The sequence below is a fragment of the Lethenteron reissneri genome, chromosome 67 (genome assembly GCF_015708825.2).
Source record: "Lethenteron reissneri isolate LAM-NWPU_2019-01 chromosome 67, ASM1570882v1, whole genome shotgun sequence".
Taxonomy (NCBI): Eukaryota; Metazoa; Chordata; class Hyperoartia; order Petromyzontiformes; family Petromyzontidae; genus Lethenteron; species Lethenteron reissneri.
In genome coordinates, this window is record NC_083845.1 from 7,046,004 (window position 1) to 7,063,912 (window position 17,909).

The 17,909-nt window shown below is 50.7% G+C and overlaps 1 protein-coding gene across 1 annotated transcript; it reads right to left on the reverse strand.

Moving 5' to 3' along the window:
- Positions 1-276: 276 nt before the first annotated feature.
- On the reverse strand, positions 277-16,147 carry ZBTB34 (zinc finger and BTB domain containing 34). The gene is made up of 4 exons (XM_061578753.1): positions 16,005-16,147; positions 8,356-8,502; positions 5,166-5,374; positions 277-3,889 (listed from the first exon to the last, which is right to left on the reverse strand). Exons 2-4 carry the CDS (start codon positions 8,500-8,502, stop codon positions 2,383-2,385), a joined length of 1,863 nt encoding a protein of 620 aa, XP_061434737.1. The 5' UTR covers positions 16,005-16,147; the 3' UTR covers positions 277-2,382.
- Positions 16,148-17,909: the final 1,762 nt, after the last annotated feature.

Consider the following 17,909-nt stretch of genomic DNA (forward strand, 5'->3'; position numbering starts at 1 on the left):
CGCAAGCAAGCAAGCAAGCATGCGAACTTAATATAAAGGATTTAAAAATAAAACATAATAAAAATAATTCTCACGACGTTTCGGCCACAACGCAAGCAGCAGGTGAAGACCAGGTCTGTCAGACGCTGTCTTTCAGACAGACCTGTTCTTTCCGACAGCGTCTGACGCTGTCTCCCCGACAGACCTATTCTTCACCTGAGGACGGCTGCTTGCGTTGTGGCCGAAACGTCGTGAGAATTATTTAATGTTTCATTTTTATTATTTTATTATTTCCCTTCTACGTGACTTTACCGAAAGAACCAAGAAGATGAATCTGAACTTTATCGTCACCGCCCTCATCGTCGTCATCGTCGTCGTCAATCCACTGCTGGATGAGTATGTACGGTGCAGAATAAGTTCAACAGACATACTGACGGCCCATAGACTCGACGCTGCCCATAGACTCAACACCGCACCTCTGATTATCACGGTTGGCTACGTATGGTGCGAAAGAAGTTCAACTTGCATGCGTACACGACACGCGGCAGGTCACCGTCACCACTTTGACACGGTCTACTCGGTTTGCTCGATCTCCCGGTTGAATAAAAGAATTAGCGACCGACTCATCGCTCCATCTCTTCGGTTGGACGTCCTCTGAGAATTTCAGTTGGGAGACACGGACTGGCTTTGCTTCCTTCCCCCTCCGTCCCACCGCCCTGTAGCTCTTAAGAGTTCATAGTGCACAAGCTACGAGCTCAAATTAATAATAATACGCGGCGATTAAAAAATACATATTGCTTGGAATATCGGAGTAGCGATCGGTAAAGCAAACATACGACTTACAGAGAAGCAGATAATAGACACATTTTTTTGTCGTTTTATACATTTTGTACACGTGTGCAATAGTTTGTTTTCAGTTGCCCGTACGTCAATTTGGCCTTGTCGGTCCCTCCCTCCCTCCTCCCTCCAGCCAGCAAAACTTTTTTTCTTTCTAATACTGCGAGTATGATAGCGTATCGGCCGGGATGGAGGGGGTGAGGTGAGAGGCTGCCACTCCTCTGTCGGGAGCTGGACCGGTACCGCCTGGATCTGTGTGGTATTCAGGATGTCCGGTGGACCGGCTCTGGCTCCTGCCACCATGAGGGCTGGACAGTCCTCTACTCGGGGCAGGAGACGGCCAAACAACAGGGAATGAAGGGGGCGTGGGAGCGTGGCGGTGAGGTGTGGGAAGCTGGAAGTCCCAGGCTACTTTTGGGCTCGCCTTCCCATCAACCGGAGGCGAGGAGTGGTGGTCGTGGTTACTTATGCCCCCACCGAAGACGAACATCCGTGGAGAGATGCAGGCAAGGCCGATGAATCAGATGCCTTCTATGACCTCCTGTCACAGGTGCTGGCTAAAGTGGCCCCTCGGGACAGAGTCATCCTGTTGGGTGACTTCAATGCCCGAGTTGGTAATGATGCTGGCACCTGTTCTGGAGTGATTGGAAGGCATGTTGTTGTTGTCATGGGTGACGCTGCTGAATGCCGGGGAGGATGTGGATGACGTCACCATCGCGACCAACGTCCGCACGATGGTGACGTCATCATTGCGCGGACGTCTGCGCAGTGATGACGTCATCGCGCGGGACGTCTGAGCGATGGTGACGTCACCCCGTGCCCCACACCATCGCGATTAGGAACAGAGAGACAGGAACAGACAAAGCGAGACATCTCGATGAGAAGGCAAGAGAAAGGTGGAGAGAGACAAGGCTCCGTATAGGATCAAAAGTTTTGCTGGCTGGCTGGCTGGGAGGGATGGACGGTCACGTCCAATAGGATGTGCGGGTTTCTAGCATTCATACAATTAAAAAATAAGCGACCGCGTTTCATACTCCGTACGGTTCCCCGCTCCATACGCTCCGATCTCCGTACGTACCCACGCTCCGCACGTCATCGCGGTTGTTCCCGCGGGGGCGTTCAGAGCGCGTTTTCTGCTCGCTGTCGCGTGTCAATTTGGCATGGAGTCTGACGTTTCGCCACCACGCACGGATAAATAAAAAAGTGAAAAAATAAAGTAAGTGGCGTTGCTTTGCTGCACAGCTTCCCAACACAATGCGCGGAGGGAAAACGAATAACGCGGCGGCACAACCTCCCAACAATACGCCGGAGAGCCGGGCTGCGCGGCCGCGAAAACCCACGCCGGCAGTAGCATCCCCACCCCCCCCCCCGTTCCTAATTTAAGCTGCCAGGACACGGAGCGAAACGTCGGACGTCGCGGCAACGCGGCACGGCGCGTCGCAAATTTGTCTTGCTGTGGGGGGGGGGGGGGGGGGGAGAAAGCTCCCGGCACGCGGAAGCGACGACAGCCGAACAACGCCGCGACGTGGCCGGCGAACGACCCGGGGGACGCACTTTCAAAGCCCGTCACGAGTTCGCGCTCCGATCCACATCGTTCTCCGGCGCAACTTCCGCCCGCGCCTCCTCCATCTCCTCCACCTCCTCCCCACCGCCACCGCCGCCGCCATCGGCCCTCCCGGCCGAGCCGTCGCCGTCGTCGCCGCCGCGCAGAGCCCTGCCGCCCTCGCCGCGCCCGTGGTTCTTCCGCACGTGCTGGTTGAGCGTCGCCTGGAAGGGGAAGCACTTGCCGCAGAGCGCGCACGGGAAGGGCTTGTTGCCCGTGTGCGTGCGGATGTGGTACTCCAGCTGGTCCTTGCGCGTGTAGCGCTTGCCGCAGTGCCGGCACGCGAACGGCGTGATGCCCATGTGCAGCCGCATGTGGCGGTCCAGGCTGCCCTTCTGGTTGAACGACTTGCCGCAGTAGAGGCACGTCAGACGCGGGTTGTAGCGCATCCACCGCTCCTGGCCGGACGTCGGCGTCAGCGTCGCCGCAGCCGCCGACGACGCGGGCGACGACGTCGCGCCGCCGGCGACCGACGCGGCGCCGCAGTCGTCGCCGCCGCCGCCGCCGCCGGCCGCGCTCTGCAAGTAATCGGCGTAGGCCGCGGCCGACGGGAGGGCTCCGTCCGAATGCGGCGAGAGATCGGCCGACGCCGGGTGCTGCTGCGGGGAGGTGCTGCGTGCGCGGATGACGCCGGCGGCGGCGGCGGGTGCCAGCGACGCCGGGGCGAGCGAGAACGCCCGCGGCACCAAGAGGCCCCTGCGGGCGGCGAGGTCGGCGTGCTGGATGACCCGCGGCTGGCGCCGCCTGCGCGCCGCCGGCTTCTCGTCGCGTTCGCCGTCGCCGTCGTCGCCGCCACCGTCACCAACCCACTCCGCCATCACCACCTCGTTCTCCTCCTCCTCCTCCTCCGCCGCACTGTTGTTGTAGTTCCCCCCCCCCCCCTCCTCCTCCTCGTCGTCGTCGTCGACGTCGTCGTCGTCGTCGACGTCGTCGCGACGCATCTGCTCGTCCGGCGGCTCCGTCTTGATTTGGAGACGGACGCTCGTGGCCGACTTCCTGGGGCGCCGGCTTGGCAACAGCACCAGCTGCTGCTGCTGCTGGTGATGGTACCGATGGCGTTGCTGCTGCTGCTGCTGCTGCTGGTGATGCTGATGGTGCGAAACCGCCGGAGGGAAAGTGACGTCCTCCGGCGACGACCCCTGCACGAACCCGTCGGGCCAGCCCAGCTCGGTCCAGCTGGAAGCCTCGCTCCCTCCGCAGCTTGCGCCGCCACCGCCGCCACCGCCGCCGCCGCCGCCAGCCGCGGCCGGCAGCTCGTCCTCGCGGGCGGGGTGCGGGCCGTACGAGCCGGGGACGTGGGCCGGCGGCGTGGAGGGGAGGAGAGGCCGATCGCACGACGACGACGACGACCGCGGAGGGGGGGGAGGCGGGGGAGGAGGAGGCGAGGGCTCGTGGAGGCCCGGAGAGTCGTGGGAGGAGTCGGTGAGGTGGGACGTGGGGCTGAGCATCCCGGCCAGCAGCTGCACACAGCTGGGGTCACGGAACACACGCGCGCGCACGCACGCAAACAAAGGTAAAGACAAAGATGCCGCCCCCAGTATTGCCTTAACAGAACTGTTGGGGCAAGTGCTGTTAGCGAGTAGCAGCGCCTGTGAAGGCCGGCACGGCACACGAGGGGGTGGGTGGCCAGAAACCACGCACGGCCTCCTGTCTCCCGAGTGGCGATGTTTACAGACCGCAAGAGCTACTCATTTGAGTCGACCTAGGGGAGGCCCAGGACCGGTTCAGGTAATTGTCACCGGTGTTGGCCGTGAGCGGGAATTGAACTCAGGTCCGCCGGCTTTGTAGCGCAGCGCGCTAACCACGGCACTACCGCTCCCCCATACGTACACGCAGGCACATACCCAGACAATACACTTGCACAACAACAACAACAACCGCCATTCACCATTAAGTGGCGGTGACGTCACCAGGGCGCCTGTGCCAGGCTATGTGCACTTTAAGGCCACTTGAAGTGTCGAAGGCTCTGGCTGCTGGCAGGAGGTCACTGGACAGACCCAGCAGGTGCCATGGGTTGACCGATCACTGGCACATGCACCACCTGCGCCCCCTACTGTGCCAACTCGCTGTGTTTTAGGGACCTGGTCATAAACGATAGCTCAACAAAGAGGCTCGTCGCGTGAAAATGTATTGGAACCAAATACTCTGAACGCGCGATGTTGATTCTAACACGTGGAGGGAAAAAATTGAGGACTTCGTCGAAAAATCAACGCGACCACAGGGAGAGAGAGTAAACATGCAAATTCCAAATATACAGCAGCAGCAGGCGTCGGGGTCGGGATCGAACCCACGACCTCCTGTACACCAGGCGAGGTAGTTAACATCTCCTAGCCACCGTGATGATGATGAGAAAGACACGCAAACTCCAAATATACAGCAACAGGCGTCAGGGTCGGGATTGAACCCACGACCTCCTGTACACCAGACGAGGTAGTTAACATCTCCTAGCCACCGTGATGATGATAATGATGATGCGAGAACTCCAAATATACAGCAGGCATCAGGATCGGGATTGAACCCACGACCTCCTGTGCACCAGGCGAGGTAGTTAACATCTCCTCGCGACTGCGGTGCCCCACTCTCTCTCTCTCTCTCTCATTCCTCCATCTCCTCTCTCCCACGCCCTCCCTCTCTTCCATCCCTCCCAATCGCCGTTTCTCTCCTTAACTCTCACTCCCATCTCACCCCTCCCGCCCCACCTGCCCTACTCACTCCCCCCCCGCCCGCCCCCCGCCCCCCATCTCACCGGTCGATGACGGGCTGCAGCTGGAGGAAGCTGGCGGCGGTGAGGAAGGCGAGGATCTCCCTGCGTGTCAGCACCAGCCTGCCCGTGTAGCAGAACGCCAGCAGCTGGGAGAACACGCGCGGGCTGCGCACGACGCCCACGTGAAGCGCGCTCAGGCCCTGCAGCCCGGCGTGGTCGCGGAAATAGGGGCAGCTAGCGGCCAGCACGGCCTGTGGGGGAGGGTGGTGGTGGAGAGTTGTGGGGGGAATCTTAATTTGGAGCTTTCGTGACTGCAGGAATTATTCTTTGGTTCTTTCGGTAAAGTCACGTATAAAGATAAAGTAATAAATTAAATACTAGCATACGATGTTTCGATTGCAACACAAGCAATCGTCATCAGGTATAAATGAAATAGCAACAAAAAATCTAAGCAGAGAACTATAGACAGACATATAAGCAGACAGATATCACCAAGATACATAGAGAGAGAATAACACAGGTACAGAGAGGGAGATCGTCTCTGTGGGGTGGCCTTAAATAGACAGAGGGGGGCGGAGGCAGAGAGAGGGAGGGGGTAGGGAAAATATTTACATGTCAATGAGTACGAAGAACGCGTAGTAAAGTACGCAGGCTTGAACATTGGGGGGGGTGGTGGAGGGGATAGGGCGTTAGGGGATTGAGGGGATCGAGTCAGGGGTAGGGTTAGGAGGTAGGGGATAAGAGTTGGGGGTGTGTGAGAGCCGGGGACATGGTTAAGGTTGGGGTTAGCCACAGTCCGATGCGTACGTGTCAAGCCGTACCGTGTATCCCGTATTCTTGTACGGGGAACTTTAGTTTTCAGGTCCATACGGCGTACAGCCCAAACTGGTGGTGGTCGCAACCCGTGACCACCACCAGTTTGGGGGTAGAGTGAGTTTAGGGGTAGAGTGAGGTGTAGGGTAGAGTGAGTTTAGGGGTAGAGTGAGGTGTAGGGTAGAGTGAGGTGTAGGGTAGAGTGAGGTGTAGGGTAGAGTGAGGTGTAGGGTAGAGTGAGTTTAGGGGTAGAGTGAGGTGTAGGGTAGAGTGAGGTGTAGGGTAGAGTGAGTTTAGGGGTAGAGTGAGGTGTAGGGTAGAGTGAGGTGTAGGGGTAGAGTGAGGTGTAGGGGTAGAGTGAGGTGTAGGGTAGAGTGAGGTGTAGGGTAGAGTGAGTTTAGGGGTAGAGTGAGGTGTAGGGGTAGAGTGAGGTGTAGGGTACAGTGAGGTTTAGAGTGAGGTTTGGGGTACAGTGAGGTTTAGGCTTAGTGTGAGGTTTAGGGTTAGAGTGAGGTTTAGGGTTAGTGTGAGGTTTAGGGTTAGTGTGAGGTTTAGGGTTAGTGTGAGGTTTAGGGTTAGAGTGAGGTTTAGGGTTAGAGTGAGGTTTAGGGTTAGTGTGAGGTTTAGGGTTAGAGTGAGGTTTAGGGTTAGTGTGAGGTTTATGGTTAGTGTGAGGTTTAGGGTTAGAGTGAGGTTTAGGTTTAGTGTGAGGTTTATGGTTAGTGTGAGGTTTAGGGTAGAGTGAGGTTTAGGGTTAGAGTGAGGTTTAGGATTAGAGTGAGGTTTATGGTTAGTGTGAGGTTTAGGTTTAGAGTGAGGTTTAGGGTTAGTGTGAGGTTTAGGGTAGAGTGAGGTTTTGGCTTAGTGTGAGGTTTAGGGTTAGAGTGAGGTTTAGGGTTAGTGTGAGGTTTAGGGTTAGTGTGAGGTTTAGGGTTAGAGTGAGGTTTAGGGTTAGAGTGAGGTTTAGGGTTAGTGTGAGGTTTAGGGTTAGTGTGAGGTTTAGGGTTAGAGTGAGGTTTAGGGTTAGAGTGAGGTTTAGGGTTAGAGTGAGGTTTAGGGTAGAGTGAGGTTTTGGCTTAGTGTGAGGTTTAGGGTTAGAGTGAGGTTTAGGGTTAGTGTGAGGTTTAGGTTTAGAGTGAGGTTTAGGGTTAGTGTGAGGTTTAGGGTAGAGTGAGGTTTTGGCTTAGTGTGAGGTTTAGGGTTAGAGTGAGGTTTAGGGTTAGTGTGAGGTTTAGGGTTAGTGTGAGGTTTAGGGTTAGAGTGAGGTTTAGGGTTAGAGTGAGGTTTAGGGTTAGTGTGAGGTTTAGGGTTAGTGTGAGGTTTAGGATTAGAGTGAGGTTTAGGGTTAGAGTGAGGTTTAGGGTTAGAGTGAGGTTTAGGGTAGAGTGAGGTTTTGGCTTAGTGTGAGGTTTAGGGTTAGAGTGAGGTTTAGGGTTAGTGTGAGGTTTAGGGTTAGTGTGAGGTTTAGGGTTAGTGTGAGGTTTAGGGTAGAGTGAGGTTTAGGGTTAGTGTGAGGTTTAGGGTTAGAGTGAGGTTTAGGTTTAGTGTGAGGTTTAGGGTTAGTGTGAGGTTTAGGGTTAGAGTGAGGTTTAGGGGTAGTGTGAGGTTTAGGTTTAGTGTGAGGTTTAGGGTTAGTGTGAGGTTTAGGGTTAGAGTGAGGTTTAGGGTTAATGTGAGGTTTAGGGTTAGAGTGAGGTTTAGGGTTAGTGTGAGGTTTAGGATTAGAGTGAGGTTTAGGGTTAGTGTGAGGTTTATGGTTAGTGTGAGGTGTAGGGTAGAGTGAGGTGTAGGGTAGTGTGAGGTTTAGGGTTAGTGTGAGGTTTAGGGTTAGAGTGAGGTTTAGGGTTAGTGTGAGGTTTAGGGTTAGTGTGAGGTTTAGGTTTAGTGTGAGGTTTAGGGTTAGTGTGAGGTTTAGGGTTAGAGTGAGGTTTAGGGTTAGTGTGAGGTTTAGGATTAGAGTGAGGTTTAGGGTTAGAGTGAGGTTTAGGGTTAGTGTGAGGTTTAGGATTAGAGTGAGGTTTAGGGTTAGAGTGAGGTTTAGGGTTAGAGTGAGGTTTAGGGTTAGAGTGAGGTTTTGGCTTAGTGTGAGGTTTAGGGTTAGTGTGAGGTTTAGGGGTAGAGTGAGGTTTTGCCTTAGTGTGAGGTTTTGGCTTAGAGTGAGGTTTTGCCTTAGTGTGAGGTTTTAGCTTAGTGTGAGGTTTAGGGGTAGAGTGAGGTTTTGGGTACAGTGAGGTTTAGGGTTAGAGTGAGGTTTAGGGTTAGAGTGAGGTTTAGGGTTAGAGTGAGGTTTAGGGTTAGAGTGAGGTTTAGGATTAGGCTCAGGGACAGGCTTGCTAGAGTAGTGTAGGCGGTGACATTGTCTCAGAAGCACAACGTGGCAAGACAGGCACGAGGGGTTACGGTGAAGAGTCCGGCTCACCTTGTGTGCGCCAAACGCGTGACCAGCCACGTGCAGCGTGATGTCACAAAGCTGCCCGTCCAGGCGCAAGCGATTGAGCTCCGCCAGGATGGTGGGGCCGTGGCACGCGGCCATGAAGGGGATGGCCTCGCTCACATCCGTCGTCATCTGCAACGCACGGGCACAAGGACCAATGCAGTACCGTTTGTGCATGTCCTGTAATGTAGGTACGTTGAACTTCTTTCACAGTCGTACGTAGCCAACCGTGCTAATCGGAGGTGCGGCGTTGAGTCTGTGGACGGTGTTGAGTCTATGGGCAGTGTTGAGTCTATGGGCAGTGTTGAGTCTATGGGCAGTGTTGAGTCTATGGGCAGTGTTGAGTCTATGGGTAGTGTTGAGTCTATGGGCAGTGTTGAGTCTATGGGCAGTGTTGAGTCTATGGGTAGTGTTGAGTCTATGTGCAGTGTTAGTCTGTGGGTAGTGTTGAGTCTATGGGCAGTGTTGAGTCTATGGATCGTGTTGAGTCTATGTGCAGTGTTAGTCTGTGGGTAGTGTAGATTCTATGGGCAGTGTTGAGTCTATGAGCAGTGTTGAGTCTACGGTGCAGTGTTGAGTCTATGGGTAGTGTTGAGTCTATGGGCAGTGTTGAGTCTATGGGCAGTGTTGAGTCTATGGGCAGTGTTGAGTCTATGGGCAGTGTTGAGTCTATGGGCAGTGTTGAGTCTATGGGATGGGCAGTGTTGAGTTTATGGGCAGTGTTGAGTCTATGGGATGGGCAGTGTTGAGTCTATGGGCAGTGTTGAGTCTATGGGATGGGCAGTGTTGAGTCTATGGGCAGTGTTGAGTCTATGGGCAGTGTTGAGTCTATGGGCAGTGTTGAGTCTATGGGCAGTGTTGAGTCTATGGGATGGGCAGTGTTGAGTCTATGGGCAGTGTTGAGTCTATGCGCAGTGTTGAGTCTATGGGCAGTGTTGAGTCTATGGGTAGTGTTGAGTCAATGGGCAGTGGTGAGTCCATGGTCAGTGTTGAGTCAATGGGCAGTGTTGAGTCTATGGGCAGTGTTGAGTCTATGGGTAGTGTTGAGTCAATGGGCAGTGGTGAGTCCATGGTCAGTGTTGAGTCAATGGGCAGTGGTGAGTCTATGGGTAGTGTTGAGTCTGTGGGTAATGTTGAGTCTATGGGTAGTGTTGAGTCTATGGGCAGTGTTGAGTCTATGGGTAGTGTTGAGTCTGTGGGTAGTGTTGAGTCTATGGGTAGTGTTGAGTCTATGGGCAGTGTTGAGTCTATGGGTAGTGTTGAGTCACTGGGCAGTGTTGAGTCTATGGGTAGTGTTGAGTCTATGGGCAGTGTTGAGTCGATGGGTAGTGTTGAGTCTATGGGCGGTGTTGAGTCTGTGGGCGGTGTTGAGTCTATGGTGCAGTGTTGAGTCTATGGATAGTGTTGAGTCTACGGGCAGTGATGAGTCTATGGGCAGTGTTGAGTCTATGGGTAGTGTTGAGTCTATGGGCAGTGTTGAGTCTATGGATAGTGTTGAGTCTACGGGCAGTGATGAGTCTACGGGCAGTGTTGAGTCTATGGATAGTGTTGAGTCTACGGGCAGTAATGAGTCTATGGGCAGTGTTGAGTCTATGGTGCAGTGTTGAGTCTATGGTGCAGTGTTGAGTCTATGGGCATTGATGAGTCTATGGGCAGTGTTGAGTCTATGGGTAGTGTTGAGTCTATAGGCAGTGTTGAGTCTATGGGTAGTGTTGAGTCTATGGGCAGTGTTGAGTCTATGGGCAGTGTTGAGTCTATGGGCAGTGCTGAGTCTATGGGCAGTGTTGAGTCTATGGGCAGTGTTGAGTCTATGGGCAGTGTTGAGTCTATGGGCAGTGTTGAGTCTATGGGATGGGCAGTGTTGAGTCTATGGGTGAGTGTTGAGTCTATGGGCAGTGTTGAGTCTATGGGCAGTGTGAGTCTATGGGCAGTGTTGAGTCTATGGGCAGTGTTGAGTCTATGGGCAGTGTTGAGTCTATGGGCAGTGTGAGTCTATGGTCAGTGTTTGAGGTCTATGGGCAGTGTTGGTCTATGGGCCAGTGTTGAGTCTATGGGTAGTTGTTGAGTCTATGGACAGTGTTTGAGTCTAGGGTAGTGGTGAGTCTATGGTAGTGTTTGAGTCTATGGGGTAGTGTTGTAAGTCTATGGGTTAGTGTGAGTCTATGGGCAGTGTTGAGTCTATGGGCAGTGTTGAGTCTATGGTGCAGTGTTGAGTCTATGTGCATGTGTTGAGTCTATGGGATGTGCAATTGGTTGAGTCTATGGGTAGTGTGAGTCTCTGGGCAAGTTGTTGAGTCTATGGGCACGTGTTTGAGTCTATGGGCAGTGTTGAGTCTATGGTAGTGTGAGTCATGGGCCAGGGTTTGAGTCTATGGGCCAGTGTGAGTCTAGGGGTAGTGTTGAGTCTATGGGCACAGTGTTGATGTCCTATGGGTAGTGTTGAGTCTATGGGCTAGTGTTGAGTACTATGGGCTAGTGTTGAGTCTATGGGTAGTGTTGAGTCTATGTGACAGTGTTGAGGTCTATGGGTATGTAGTGTTGATGTCTATGGGTAGTGTTGAGGATCTATGGGTAGTGTTGAGTCTATGGGTAGTGTTGAGTCTATGGGTAGTGTTGAGTCTATGGGACAGTGTTGAGTCTATGGGTAGTGTTGAGTCTATGGTAGTGTTGAGTCTATGGTAGTGTGAGTCTATGGGTAGTGTTGAGTCTATGGGTAGTGTTGAGTCTATGGGTAGTGTTGAGTCTATGGGTAGTGTTGAGTCTATGGGTAGTGTTGAGTCTATGGGCAGTGTTGAGTCTATGGGTAGTGTTGAGTCTATGGGTAGTGTTGAGTCTATGGGTAGTGTTGAGTCTATGGGTAGTGTTGAGTCTATGGGCAGTGTTGAGTCTATGGGTAGTGTTGAGTCTATGGGCAGTGTTGAGTCTATGGGTAGTGTTGAGTCTATGGGTAGTGTTGAGTCTATGGGCAGTGTTGAGTCTATGGGCAGTGTTGAGTCTATGGCAGTGTTGAGTCTATGGGCAGTGTTGAGTCTATGGGCAGTGTTGAGTCTATGGGCAGTGTTGGGTCTATGGGCAGTGTTGAGTCTATGGGTAGTGTTGAGTCTATGGACAGTGTTGAGTCTATGGGTAGTGTTGAGTCTATGGGTAGTGTTGAGTCTATGGGTAGTGTTGAGTCTATGGGCAGTGTTGAGTCTATGGGCAGTGTTGAGTCTATGGGCAGTGTGAGTCTATGGGCAAGTGTGAGTCTATGGGCAGTGTTGAGTCTATGGATGGGCAGTAAGTGTTGATTGAGTCTATGGGTAGTGTTGAGTCTATGGGTAGTGTTGAGTCTATGGGCAGTGTTGAGTCTATGGGCAGTGTTGAGTCTATGGGTAGTGTTGAGTCTATGGGCAGTGTTGAGTCTATGGGCAGTGTTGCGTTATGGGAGTCTAGGGCAGTGTTGAGTCTATGGGTAGTGTGAGTCTATGGGCCAGTGTTGAGTCTATGGGTAGTGTTGAGTCTATGGGCAGTGTTGAGTCTATGGGCAGTGTTTGAGTCTATGGGCAGTGTTGAGTCTATGGGTAGTGTTGAGTCTATGGTAGTGTTGAGTCTATGGGTAGTGTGAGTCTATGGGCAGTGTTGAGGTCTATGGGTAGTGTTGAGTCTATGGGCTAGTGTTGAGTCTATGGGCTAGTGTTGAGTCTATGGTTAGTAGTGTGAGTCTATGGGCTAGTGTTGAGTCTATGGGCAGTGTTGAGTCTATGGGCCAGTGTTGAGTCTATGGGTTAGTGTCTGAGGTCTATGGGCAGTGTTGAGCTATGGGTAGTGTTGAGTCTATGGGCATGTGTTGAGTCTATGGGCAAGCTGTGAGTCATGGCAGTGTTGAGTATATGGGTAGTGCTTGAGTCTATGGGTAGTGTTGAGTCTTGGGTAGTGTTGTTCTATGGGCAGGTTGAGTTATGGGTTAGGTTGAGTTATGGACAGTGTTGAGTCTATGGGTAGTGTGAGTTAGGGTAGTGTGAGTCTAGGGGTAGTGTTGAGTATAGGGTAGTGGTGCTGTTATGGGTAGTGTTGAGTCTATGGGTGTGAGGCTATGGGCAGTGTTGAGTCTTATGGTAGTGTTGAGTTATGGACAGTGTATGAGTCTATGGGTAGTGTTGAGTCTATGGTTCGTGTTGAGTCTATGGGTAGTGTTGAGTCTATGGGTAGTGTTGAGTCTATGGTAGGGTGAGTCTATGGGACAGTGTTTGAGTTATGGGTAGTGTTGAGTCTATGGGTAGTGTTGAGTCTATGGGTAGTGTTGAGTCTATGGGCAGTGTTGAGTCTATGGGCAGTGTTGAGTCTATGGGTAGTGTTGAGTCTATGGGTAGTGTTGAGTCTATGGGTAGTGTTGAGTCTATGGGTAGTGTGAGTCTATGGGTAGTGTTGAGTCTATGGGTAGTTTGAGTCTATGGGTAGTGTTGAGTCTATGGGTAGTGTTGAGTCTATGGGTAGTGTTGAGTCTATGGGTAGTGTTGAGTCTATGGGTAGTGTTGAGTCTATGGGTAGTGTTGAGTCTATGGGTAGTGTTGAGTCTATGGGTAGTGTGAGTCTATGTGTAGTGTGAGTCTATGGGTAGTGTTGAGTCTATGGGTAGTGTTGAGTATGGGTAGTGTTGAGTCTATGGGTAGTGTTGAGTATTATGGGCAGTGTTGAGTCTATGGGTAGTGTGAGTCTATGGGTAGGTTGAGTCTATGGGCAGTGTTGAGTCTATGGGCAGTGTTGAGTCTATGGGCAGTGTTGAGTCTATGGGTAGTGTTGAGTCTATGGCAGTGTTGAGTCTATGGGTAGTGTTGAGTCTATGGGTAGTGTTGAGTCTATGGGTAGTGTTGAGTCTATGGCAGTGTTGAGTCTATGGGCAGTGTTGAGTCTATGGGTAGTGTTGAGTCTATGGGTAGTGTTGAGTCTATGGGCAGTGTTGAGTCTATGGGCAGTGTTGAGTCTATGCAGTGTTGAGTCTATGGGCAGTGTTGAGTCTATGGGCAGTGTTGAGTATATGGGCAGTGTTGGGTCTATGGGCAGTGTTGAGTCTATGGTAGTGTTGAGTCTATGGGGTAGTGTTGAGTCTATGGGTAGTGTTGAGTCTATGGGTAGGGAGTCTATGGGTAGTGTTGAGTCTATGGGCAGTGTTGAGTCTATGGGCAGTGTTGAGTCTATGGGCAGTGTTGAGTCTAGGGCAGTGTTGAGTCTAGGGATGGGCAGTGTTGAGTCTATGGGCAGTGTTGAGTCTATGCGCAGTGTTGAGTCTATGGGCAGTGTTGAGTCTATGGGTAGTGTTGAGTCAATGGGCAGTGGTGAGTCCATGGTCAGTGTTGAGTCAATGGGCAGTGTTGAGTCTATGGGCAGTGTTGAGTCTATGGGTAGTGTTGAGTCAATGGGCAGTGGTGAGTCCATGGTCAGTGTTGAGTCAATGGGCAGTGGTGAGTCTATGGGTAGTGTTGAGTCTGTGGGTAATGTTGAGTCTATGGGTAGTGTTGAGTCTATGGGCAGTGTTGAGTCTATGGGTAGTGTTGAGTCTGTGGGTAGTGTTGAGTCTATGGGTAGTGTTGAGTCTATGGGCAGTGTTGAGTCTATGGGTAGTGTTGAGTCACTGGGCAGTGTTGAGTCTATGGGTAGTGTTGAGTCTATGGGCAGTGTTGAGTCGATGGGTAGTGTTGAGTCTATGGGCGGTGTTGAGTCTGTGGGCGGTGTTGAGTCTATGGTGCAGTGTTGAGTCTATGGATAGTGTTGAGTCTACGGGCAGTGATGAGTCTATGGGCAGTGTTGAGTCTATGGGTAGTGTTGAGTCTATGGGCAGTGTTGAGTCTATGGATAGTGTTGAGTCTACGGGCAGTGATGAGTCTACGGGCAGTGTTGAGTCTATGGATAGTGTTGAGTCTACGGGCAGTAATGAGTCTATGGGCAGTGTTGAGTCTATGGTGCAGTGTTGAGTCTATGGTGCAGTGTTGAGTCTATTGGCATTGATGAGTCTATGGGCAGTGTTGAGTCTATGGGTAGTGTTGAGTCTATAGGCAGTGTTGAGTCTATGGGTAGTGTTGAGTCTATGGGCAGTGTGGAGTCTATGGGCAGTGTTGAGTCTATGGGCAGTGCTGAGTCTATGGGCAGTGTTGAGTCTATGGGCAGTGTTGAGTCTATGGGCAGTGTTGAGTCTATGGGCAGTGTTGAGTCTATGGGATGGGCAGTGTTGAGTCTATGGGTAGTGTTGAGTCTATGGGCAGTGTTGAGTCTATGGGCAGTGTTGAGTCTATGGGCAGTGTTGAGTCTATGGGCAGTGTTGAGTCTATGGGCAGTGTTGAGTCTATGGGCAGTGTTGAGTCTATGGGCAGTGTTGAGTCTATGGGCAGTGTTGGGTCTATGGGCAGTGTTGAGTCTATGGGTAGTGTTGAGTCTATGGGTAGTGTGAGTCTATGGGTAGTGTTGAGTCTATGGGTAGTGTGAGTCTATGGGTAGTGTTGAGTCTATGGGCAGTGTTGAGTCTATGGGCAGTGTTGAGTCTATGGGCAGTGTTGAGTCTATGTGCAGTGTTGAGTCTATGGGATGGGCAGTGTTGAGTCTATGGGTAGTGTTGAGTCTATGGGTAGTGTTGAGTCTATGGGCAGTGTTGAGTCTATGGGTAGTGTTGAGTCTATGGGCAGTGTTGAGTCTATGGGCAGTGTTGAGTCTATGGGTAGTGTTGAGTCTATGGACAGTGTTGAGTCTATGGGCAGTGTTGAGTCTATGGGTAGTGTTGAGTCTATGGGCAGTGTTGAGTCTATGGGTAGTGTTGAGTCTATGGACAGTGTTGAGTCTATGGGTAGTGTTGAGTCTATGGGTCGTGTTGAGTCTATGGGTAGTGTTGAGTCTATGGACAGTGTTGAGTCTATGGGCAGTGTTGAGTCTATGGGTAGTGTTGAGTCTATGGGTAGTGTTGAGTCTATGGACAGTGTTGAGTCTATGGGTAGTGTTGAGTCTATGGACAGTGTTGAGTCTATGGACAGTGTTGAGTCTATGGGCAGTGTTGAGTCTATGGGTAGTGTTGAGTCTATGGGTAGTGTTGAGTCTATGGGTAGTGTTGAGTCTATGGGTAGTGTTGAGTCTATGGGTAGTGTTGAGTCTATGGGTAGTGTTGAGTCTATGGGTAGTGTTGGGTCGCGATCGAACCCACCACCTCCTGTGCACCAGGCGAGGTAGTCAACATCTCCGAGATGAGAGAACGCGCGGCGGCTTAAGCGACATGGGCTCCGACTGCCGACAGAGTGAGAAGGGCGCTTGGGAAGGGGACAGCCGATGTGGTTTGAGACTCGGCAACATGGGGAGGAGATGTTTAAGAGGAGATGTTTAAGAGGAGATGTTTAGGAGGAGAGGTCCCCAAGGTGGGTCAAATCGCACCCTAACACACTGCCACCACCACAACCACCATCATCACCGCCGCAGGAGAAGAAGGAGGAGGATTTGAAGCGATGGACTCAGCTCGTGTGCCGTGGCGAGGAAGACGCGTCCCTTGTCAGCTTGGGGAGGAACGCCTCCATCTCTCTAACATCCAGCGGTGGATCGAACACGACTGCAGCTCGCGTTGTTGACACTGATTGGGTACAGTAGCAATAGGGCCTTGGCGTTCGCGAAGTATGGACGCTCACCTTTAAGCCCCTGGACTCCACGTCCTCCTCCTCCTGTTACCGTACGCGGTTGTATGAACACGGCAGAGAGTTGTGTATTTACAGCATGTTTTTAAAGTTGAATGACAATTTAATGAAACGTAATTTCTCGAGCTACTGCTGGAGCGACAACCCGCGGAGGAAGAAACCATTGTCAACCACGGGGGTGTTTGTTTGGAATTATTTCACAATTTTACAAATAAAATGTAACCCTATTGCGTTGATTTAAATTTAAGTTTGTACATTTTTATTGATAAAGTTGTCGTTATTTTGTAATGCTGCGTCTTGGTTTGTTTTTAATGTTTTAAATTATAAGCCAATGCAAATAATTTGTGTTGTTACCCCGGTGTGTGAGTGGTACATTCCGAACAGCTACGGTGAGCAATGTGGATCAAAGCAGATGGCGGTAACGCGATTTTTTATTAATGATGTTAATTTGGCATCATTGGACTGACCTGTATAATATTTACATAAAACAAATAACTGGCGTGCTTATTTGAACACGGCTAATTATTATATATTTAAAGCATATTTTAAATGTTTATTACAATTTAAATAAAAAATCATTCATCCGCGATTCCTGTAGCGAAAACTCAAGGAGGGAGAAACCATTGTCTAAAATACGGGGGTGTTTGGATTCTATATTTCACAATTTTACAAATAAAACAACCATATTGTGTTTATTTGTATTTCAGTTTAATTAATTACGCGTAATAAAATATCCCGTGATTTATTATGCTGCGGCTTGTTTTTTTGTTATGTTTTAAAGTACAAGTCCATCGAAGCTATTTACGTCGTAACCCCGGTCCGTGAGTGGTACATTCCAAACAGCCCAACAGCTACGGTGAGCAATGTGGATCAAAGCGGATGTGGGTAACGCGATTTCTTATTACTGATGTTCATTTGGCATCAATGCCAAATTAATCAAAATATGTATTTATACTGCAGGAATTCGATGAGCTAAAAAGCTCCTTTTCACAAATGTCCAGAATGGGCGGCTAAGAACGTTACAACAACAAACAATACAAAAGCATTTCACAAATAGCACTAGTCGCATTCCTGCATTTCCCATAAATGTGCTAAATTCCTCTTGATATGCAGATTCTTCTGTCAAGGCGCACTTCCCCCCCCCCTTCCAACCCAGCTTAAATATACGCTCCAAGCGTGGTGGTGTTTCATTTAGACGCTGTCGCCTCGACAGACCTGGTCTTCACCTGAGGACGGCTGCTTGTGTTGTGGCCGAAACGTCGTGAGAATTATTTTATTATGTTTTATTTTTATTATTTTATTATTTCCCTTCTACGTGACTTTACCGAAAGAACCAAGAAGATGAATCCCTGCAGTCACGAAAGCTTTAAATCGAAAAAAGTAAGTAAATTTAGCATATTTTGGTGATAGTCAGAAAATATAGCGTTTCTTACTTAGTGCGTCTAACTAACTATTATTTTTCTATAGTTAATACAATCAGAGAGGTTATTTTAATGTTTTTGTTTCTTTATCCCAGGCTATATCTCTTGTTTTCATGAACTTCACTCGCAGTGGCAGAGCATGGGGCAAAGTGCTGCCCTCCACTGTAGCTTGAAGGGATCTCAGTGGTAGCTCTTTGACAACCACTTCACACAAACCTTACTAATTGGCTGTGTCCGGTGGTGCTGGTGGTTTCAGTTTCATTTCAGTTTCATTTGTTATACGACGTTTCGGAGGCAACACAAGTCTCCGTCATCAGGTGGGACCGGAGACTTGTGTTGCCTCCGAAACGTCGTGATTTTTATTATTTTATTTAATTTTAATTTCACTCTTTTTACCTACGTGACTTTACCGAAAGAACTAAGAGTATGAATCCTTGCAGTCACGAAAGCTTTAAATCTATAATTCATTTATTATCTA

What these genes read in the sequence shown, in the direction of transcription:
- ZBTB34 (XM_061578753.1), bottom strand. Translation starts at nt 8,502, where the DNA reads ATGACGACGGATGTGAGCGAGGCCATCCCCTTCATGGCCGCGTGCCAC. An exon ending in ACGCGTTTGGCGCACACAAG is followed by an intron (nt 5,375 to 8,355) that starts GTGAGCCGGACT and finishes CCTCCCCCACAG; the next exon opens with GCCGTGCTGGCCGCTAGCTG. An exon ending in CTGCAGCCCGTCATCGACCG is followed by an intron (nt 3,890 to 5,165) that starts GTGAGATGGGGG and finishes CCGTGACCCCAG; the next exon opens with CTGTGTGCAGCTGCTGGCCG.